Source organism: Vulpes vulpes, chromosome 15, assembly GCF_048418805.1.
Source record: "Vulpes vulpes isolate BD-2025 chromosome 15, VulVul3, whole genome shotgun sequence".
Taxonomy (NCBI): domain Eukaryota; kingdom Metazoa; phylum Chordata; class Mammalia; order Carnivora; family Canidae; genus Vulpes; species Vulpes vulpes.
Window position 1 is genome coordinate 50,904,813 of NC_132794.1, and position 8,877 is coordinate 50,913,689.

At 34.3% G+C, this 8,877-nt stretch overlaps 1 protein-coding gene across 2 annotated transcripts in view; it reads left to right on the top strand.

Annotated features, from left to right (window-relative positions):
- GOLM2 (golgi membrane protein 2) overlaps nt 1-8,083 on the top strand; it is a 104,118-nt gene extending 96,035 nt beyond the window's left edge. For both annotated transcript variants that reach the window (XM_025998624.2, XM_025998625.2), the window contains one exon: nt 6,010-8,083. In XM_025998624.2, coding sequence (XP_025854409.1) covers nt 6,010-6,080 — 71 coding nt within the window. In that variant the 3' untranslated portion in view covers nt 6,081-8,083. The remainder of the gene's footprint in view (nt 1-6,009) is intronic.
- Nucleotides 8,084-8,877: the final 794 nt, after the last annotated feature.

Consider the following 8,877-nt stretch of genomic DNA (forward strand, 5'->3'; position numbering starts at 1 on the left):
CTATAATCTCATCCATTTTTCATAAATGTTACCATTTTTTCTTATTGCTTTTGTGATTTGTTTGGATTTTTTTTTGCAATTATTTATAACATTGTTTTCAGGCTTTTTTGTGCATATATATCGTATCACAAATTAGATTGTAAGCTCTTGGAGGGCAGGAATTTTCATTTATTTTGCCTTATATTTTGTTTGTATCCTTTTCTGCCTTTATATTCACCCATCCCCCCACTTCCTCATAATACTTTTAATACATAGGACCCTGGGTAAATGTTGTTAACTAATAATTTTATGCTTTCTCATTGAGTTTTTATCTTAAACTGTGACTAGAATAATAACCCCTTAACTTCTGGTCTTATAAACTTAGTTTAAACTTTAAACATTGTTAGGTTTTCTTTTATAAGATCTTTTATCATTTCATTGGATAATTTTGAAGTTTTTATTAGAGCAAATAATTTCTTATGTTTTAGGCTATCTTAACATTAATGACTTTTATCACAAAATTTCAGGTATTTTGTTTGGCTTTTATCCATAATAGGTACATTTATCTTTAGTTCTCTCCCTCTCTCTCTCCCTCCCTCCCTCCCTCTCTCTCTCTCTCTCTCTCTCTCTCCTCTGTACCCTTCTCCCTCCCTCACCCCCAGTTCTCATTGCCACTTTACACTTTAGATCTCCAGTACCCTCATGTTGCTCTGCCTTTCCTTCCACAAGGGAATAAATGCATCAGTTCTAAGGAATATAAGGAAGTGACCTAAATGATACCCTCAATGAAGTAGGGAGGGGATTATTAAATTTAGGAGTTTCCTCATTTGCAGGTGAATCTTAGTTGAGCTGGAGGTTGCCACTTAACTTTTTTTATCCCATTTTGGGGTTCCCTAGATGACAGCAGCAGAAAGATAGGATAGCTAACAAGGGGACCCTTTATCATAGGGAACAAAGTTTCAAGAACATCAGCTGCAGCAGATGAAGAAGCATAAGTTTGAGTGAACAGACTAAAAAAGAATATTGTAGACCCAAATAATTTTAAACATATTTTCAGGGATTATTTTTTTTTTTAAGATTTTATTTATTTATTCATGAGAGACACACAGAGAGGCAGAAACGCAGGCAGAGGGAGAACAGGCTCCATTCAGGGAGCCTGATGTGGGGCTCAATCCAGGGTCTCCAGGATCACGCCCTGGGCCAAAGGCGCCGCTAAACTGCTGAACTGCCCTATTTTCAGGGATTCTTTAGGTGTAGTATTAACAGTCCAAAAAGTGGGAAGGGGCAATTATAGGTGTTCCCTTGTTTATCAACAATTTGGATTCTAAACGTTTAGTATTAAGCTAGAATATTTAGAATTTAAAAGCATTTCTTCATAGTTTCAATGTAGAAATAATGGTTGGGTTTCCAGGCCTGTTTGTGCACTTGTAGCCAAAGCAGGCAGTAGAATAGAGTGAGGAAAAAAGCATTAGTCTGAGTTAGGAGACCAGCTGTGTATTATGTTTCAAGACACCTAAACTCTCTGGGCCACAATCCTTCATCTGTAATGTGAATCTTGAACTACAGTAGATGGTCCTACTCAGTTCTAAAATTCTGTGGTCACATTCACAGTGGAAGCCCTATGTATAACACAGGTATTATGGGAAAATGTGTTTCTTATTTGAGCGTGCCTCAAACATATCTTCTTCCAAGCTCAGGAAAGAAAGTGAAAACTTTACTACCACCATTGAGACTCTGCAGCCAGAGATATCAAAAACTGAAACATGCTGGTATTAGATGATTGCTATACTTTTTGGAGAACTAATGTATAAACTTAGGAAATCACTATGTTATACACCTGAAACTAATATAATGTTGTATCAACTATACTTCAATTAACAAAACTGAAACAAAACAAACAAACAAAAAAAACTGAAACATGCACTTTAGAAATACTCAAGGTTCTACAGTAGGGGCTCTTTTGCTCTAATATTAGTAGTGTTCTTTTTCTCAATCTGTTGGGTCCCTAGGATTAGAGATTCCAGTTGCAGTACTGAAGTTCTGGATTCAGCTAAGGATATTCTGGCTTTGGTCCCCAAAATTCTTGATTATGAAATGGAGATTTTGGCATCATCTCTGCCATTAGAGAGCTAGAGGATTCCAGCTTTATCTCTGATGCTTGTTCATATGTATTGATCATTTGGGACAGCACTACCTGTAGAATGTTTTCTTAAAGAATTAAGTGAAGCCAATTTTTCCTGTGTTTACAATCCTGGTTAATTCTGATTTTTTAATTCCTGGTTTCCTGAAGCACCCTAAAAGAATTATTTTATTTATATTGGTATAAAAAATTCTTTTTCCTGCCTTCTTTTAAGTGACCCAATGAATAGATTAACTCTGGAAACACTACACATCTGATGAATATGTCTTTTAATTCATTCTTTATTGTATTAAGGAGATGGAGGTTTACAAATTCTCTTTTTCTTATCTTTAGTCCCATAGAAGCTTCAAGTTTGCTTGACAGAATATGATCTGCATATAACTGGGTTTATTTATGGAAGGAAGCTTAAGTGCCTGGATTCTGGAGCCAGATGGCCTGGATTTGAATCATAGCTCCACCACTTAGCAGTTCTATGACCTTGTGAATTACCTACCCTCTATACCTCAATATCCTTATCTGTAAAATAGAAATGTATTTACCTGTTGTTATGTGGATTATATGATTCAGATATTTGCTCAGCACTTAGTTTTTTTTTGTTTTTTTTTTTTAATTTTTATTTATTTATGATAGGCACACAGTGAGAGAGAGAGAGAGAGAGAGAGGCAGAGACACAGGCAGAGGGAGAAGCAGGCCCCATGCACCGGGAGCCCGACGTGGGACTCGATCCTGGGTCTCCAGGATCGCACCCTGGGCCAAAGACAGGCGCCAAACCGCTGCACCACCCAGGGATCCCTTGCTCAGCACTTAGAATATGTCTTCCACACTGCAAGCACTAAAGTGTTTATTGAATAATATTTTTTTAAAGATTTTATGTATTTATTCATGAGAGACACAGAGAGAGAGAGGCAGAGACACAGGCAGAGGGAGAAGCAGGCTCCATGCAGGACTTGATCCCGGGACTCCAGGATCACGCCCTGGGCTGAAGGCAGGTGCTAAACCATGAGCCACCCAGGGATCCCCCAAGGACTGCCTGCTTTAGAGGATAATTGCATGTTAGCCTGTGGATTAATGTGTACATTTTAGTGGAGACATTCACTGCCTTGTTATCCCAAAATGTTCTTGCTTGGTAGAGCTTGCTTTATGAAGGTGGTCCTTTCTTGACTTCAGAAGGAATTTAGGAGTTATTTAATAAATTAGGAATGCTCATTTCCTTTACTAGTCATTTTATATTAATGAGGTATTTATAGATTTTGCTGCTTTGTAAAATGAAATAAAATATAATTTTATTTAGTGGTTCTCTGTTGTTCTATATCAGATTTGGTTAGGTAATTTCATCATACTTTATAAATACATGCAAAAAGATTGTCAGTAGAAATTTGAATTCTGGTTAGAATAGCTACACTGAAAATGTACTCTAGTTAATGTAAATGGTAGTTCAATGTAAGAAATATTCAATAGTCCAAATGTCCTCTGGAATTCTGAAAAATAATGTGAAGGTACCATATTAAAAATTGATTAAAAGCATAAATCAATAGAACCAACAAACTCTTCCTTATATTTATAGAAGACTTTGGAAGTAAAGACTGCTTTCATATGCAGTATTTTATTTTGAGATACAAAAAACAGTTGCTATCTGTACTTTACTGAGGAAATAAAGGTCTAAAGGGGTTTAGAAACTGGATCAGGTAGGTTTGTTAAGTGCCTGGGTCAGGACTAGAATTCAGTTTTTCTGTTTCTAGAGCCTTGCTTTTATTTTGTCTTTACAATTATTTAGTTAAAAACCTTCCGACATACCTGCTTTTTCCCTTTAATAATTTTCCTGTTAAATTTTTAGGAATTCTCTTTTGTATAGCTGCTTTTCCCACTGTTCCATGGTGATTAAATCTTCGTTTAATTACTTAAGTCCTGAAAGATGTTTATAGTCATTAGGTGATGTCCTATAACTGGATCCTAAGGAGAGTTTTCTGGAGAGGTGCCAGTGATTATTTTCCTTTTAAAACCAAAGATAGTTTTTAAAGTACAAAGAGTACCATAAGAGATTGATTAGCATATTTTCAGATTACAGTGTGATTATGGATATAATTTCAGCCTTTACCTGTAACAGATTTGACACTATCATACCTAGTGGATTACTCTATTGAAGATATGAGATCGTTTTGTTAGATTATGATGCAGAATGGTTGCCTGCAATTCTAAATGAGAATTGCTATAAGTTTAACAGGAAAGTTATTGAAAGGAAAAAGAAAATTGGTTTATTTGGCATTTTTGTGAATAAACGTGAAGAAGAAATAAGAATACATCATTATGTAAAGTTAATACATAACTGCATACACCATATGGCATCTTTCTTGAGCAAAATTTTACCTGGAAAACCTATCAAATCTAAAAGAACAGTTTTCAGAAAGTTACAGTATACACATGAATTTGAATTCTAACATATAACTCTTTAAACTATATAACATTATATTTCTGGTCAATTACGATAGTAACAGCTCAGTTTATCAAAAACTAAGCTTTTGGGTTAGTTTGAACCAAAAAAGTATGAAAAGTCACTTTTTTAAGGCTGTGGAGGAGCCACAAGATGTCATTAAAAGCCATATACTAAAAAGGAAGCTTCTTTGCTTTGATTAAATTACTTTTCATTCTTGTTCTAACATAATTTTAAGCAGTCTTATTTCAAATTCTGAGCAGTCTTATTTCAAATTCTGTAGTTTGTAATGAAATTAGAAAAGGATTGCTACTGCCAGATAAGCTAACAATAATGTGAAGTGATAGATGATACCCAAGAAGGATCCAGAAATACCTGCCAATGGCTAAATAAGTCAAACTCCAAAATATTATATGGAGCTGTTTATTATAGCTGCTCAAAGTGACTTTGAGGATCTTTTTTTGTTTTTTTTTTTTTGTTTTTTTAAGATTTTATTTATTCATGAGACACACAGAGAAAGAGGCAGAGACATAGAGGGAGAAGTAGGCTCCCTGTGGGGAGTCTGATGTGGGACTTGATTTCAGGATCCTGGGATGATGACTTGAGCCAAAGGCAGATGCTCAACCACTGAGCCACCGAGGTATCCTGACTTTGAGGATCTTACTAGCATACTATATAATACTTTTTTCTTTTTGGTAAAGAAAAAGTTAAGTTTGGTTAGTACATTTCATTTAAGAAGGTGCTGATAAGCTCTTTGCAGAGGAGCAAAGAAGTTCACTATAATGTTAAATATTGGGATTCTGAGTAATTTTTATTTTCCTGTCTTTTATTTTCTATTTTTATGTGATGAATATGCATTTGTTTTGTAATTAGAAAAAATGCTGATTTTTAAAGGCATGAAAATGTCTACACAATGATTTCTCCCCAAAACTTCGATTTAAAGGACTACTTCGGGACGCCTGGGTGGCTCAGTGGTTGAGCGTCTGCCTTCAGCTCAGGTTGTGATCCCGGGGTCCTGAGATCAAGTCTCACATTGGGCTCCCCCCAGGGAGCCTGCTTCTCCCTCTGCCTGTGTCTCTGCCTCACTCTCTGTGTTTCTCATGAATAAATAAATAAAAAATAAAGGACTACTTAATCTAATAGAAATAATATATATTATGTTTGTGGATTCCTAAAGTTCCTAAAGTTTTGCTAACTATATCTAGTTCTACTTCTTTCTATCTACCTATCATCAAAAGATTTGTTAAAATTAAATAATCTTCCGATATATTGGAATACTTTGGAAGGCAGACTTTTTGCTGGTTAACCAAGCAACTAAGAAGTAGAACCCTATTTTGGAGGCGTAAAATAACAAGCAGAAAGCTGCCTTAAGCCTGAGAAAAAAACTGAGGCATTATTTAATTGGTTTTCTGCAGGTGATTTTAAAAATAATATTCTTGATACATAATTATTTCCCTTACAGATGATGAAGAACGAGAACTTCAGATGGATCCTGCAGACTATGGAAAGCAACGTTTCAATGATGTCCTTTAAGCCCTAAAAGGAAAACTTCAGAAAACCTAAAGTGCTGTAAAATGGAATCATTTCTACTTTGTTGTTTTTGACTTTTGTTGTAAAGATCAGTTGTAAAGATACATTGAGATAGATTTAAGAAAAATTTTAATGAAGAAATGTACCCATGTACATAGGTGAACTTTTTCATATTGTATTATTAAAGCAGAGATTTTTTTTGATGTTATTACAGTTGAGCCAAAAACAAAGTAAGCAAAACTGTAATCTTTGCATTTAAAATGAACTAATGTATATTTTACATTTTATTGAGCCTAATTCTACAAATGGACAAATAGGAAAAATTGGTTGTACAGTTTATATGTTGCACATAGCATAACTCCAGTGAAAACACTCAGCTGAAAAACTTTTTATAAATTAATATATTCTTGCTAGCCCAACAGGTGTTCTGTTCTATCTACTCCTCATCTCATGCTCTTCATGGAGTTACACCTACAATAGTTACATAAAGGAGGGGTTGGAACTTGGAAGCCAAACACTGGACAGCATGTGTGCAAAATCATTTCATTCCTTCTTTTATTTTACATGAATGCTGATGTGTTTTGGCAGATTAGCTGCCTGATGGAAGTTGAAGTAACCTGCAAAGACATAACAATATAAGTTATACCTTCCTTAGTTCATGAAATTGTGAAATGCATGATTGACAATATATTTTCAATTTTTATTTTTTCATATAATACTAGTACTGCTTAACTTTATAACCATCATTGGCTAAAATTTTTATATTTTCAGAGTCCAAGTTGGTGAAAACATTCATGACTTAAATGCCAGATTCTGAAAGAAGCTAAATCAACTTTGAAATGAATCTGCAATCAGTATTTCAAAGCTTCTCTGGTAGTTATAGTGATCTTATTTGACTAGAGTTTTTCGGAAGTACTAAATAAGGAGTTTTAACAGATTTTTATTAATGCACAAATAAGTAGAAGTACAGTGAGGTCTACAGGCGTTTTATCAAAATAGCTTAAAAGTTTATAATAAAGATGAAGAATCTTTGTAATTAATATGTTGTTAAGAACCCATAAACCTCATATTTGCTAGACTTGTGAAATTATTTTAAATACATTTGTCTTTTTTGACACTATTCCATAGAATGCATAAGCTAGTTATAATTAACCCCAGTTTTTGGATTTATATCTTTTAAATTTTATCCCCCTCTCCAAAACAAAAGATTTTGGTCATAAGAAGAAATTTAAAGTTGTTAACTCTGTTTTTCAGAAGGACTACTGTTAGTTGCACATAAACATGAAATGCTTTTTTCCCCCCTTTGTGCTCAGGTTCTAATAAAAAATTCAAACTTACAGAAGTAAAAAAGCTGTTCACTTATCGGAGGTGCAAAAATTCTTAGACTTCAGTTTGAAATTATTTAGTGACCAGGAAAAGATATAGTGATCTACTGAAATTGTTATTTCTACCAAATAAGTGAGCAATTCATGCCTTTGCTGAGTATAGTCAGGCCTATAATGAATAGGTATGATAATTCACAGAATTTATAAAAATGGAGTTAAAGAAAATTGATGTACACCTTTTGGGCATTAGAGTGGGAAGATGAATCTAAAACATACTTCTAGTAATACTTTATATTTAATACTGTAAAATCTTTACAAATGAAAACCATGAAATTTCCTGCCTATGTTTGTCATAAAAACAATCACTTAATTATATGGTAGCTATTACTTATACAGCAAAATTTCTTCAATTAGTCTAGATATTTTGTAAACTGAGAAATCTTGGACCAATTGATGTTCTGACTGTATTAACATTTTAGTGTTATAAAATACTATGTGAATCTCTAAAATTCTGACCTTCTATAGTCTGTATTAGACATGCTGGTTTTTATAATATTTTACTTCTGCCTTAAGATTTAGGTTTTTTACATGTATTTTTGCCCGGAATTAAGTGTTAATTTGATGGAAACTCTGCTTTTAAAATCACACTTACTGGGTTCTAATAAATTAAAATTAAACTTGTTTTACTATTTTGCTAATTCTGATACATACACACACATCACACTTGTGATGCAAATAGCTACATTTTAACACTAAAATTTGAGCAAATTTAGAAGAATATCTTTTAGGCTAAGCTAAACTAGAAGGGCAGAAAGATTTATATTAAGGTAGTTTATTGTAGTGCTGGTTTATTTAACAAATATTGAGTGCTTCCTATGTGCCCAGCATTGTCTTATGTAACAATACTGTAGTGGATAAGACAGACCAGGTTTCTGTTCTCACAGAGCTTCCAAGTTGGAGCTGTCAGACAATATATAAGTAAACACATGAACCAGCTAATTTTAAATAATGATAAGAACTATTAAAAATAAAACAAAGTTTTGGCAGCCCGGGTAGCTCAGCAGTTTAGCACGCCTTCAGCCCAGGCCCTGATCCTGGAGACCCGGGATCGAGTCCCACGTCGGGCTCCCTGTGTGGAGCCTGCTTCTCCCTCTGCCTGTGTCTCTGCCTCTCTCTCTCTCTCTCTGTCTCTATGAATAAATAAATAAAATATTTTTAAAAATTAAAATAAAACAAAGTTCAAAGGTTTCAAGATCTCTAAGTTTCCATATAACTAGTTTTCACTTAACTGAAACATAATTGTGAGGCAAGAGTATCAAGAGCAAGGGGGAGAGAAATGAGGCTGAAGAGGTATGGAAAGGGTAGGGTAGGGAGAACCTTGTGAGTTCAAGTCACTTGCTACTGATTCATAAAGAGAAAATGAAAACTAAAATATACATCGAGGGATGGTTCCAGAGAAAATGTGAATGCGACTT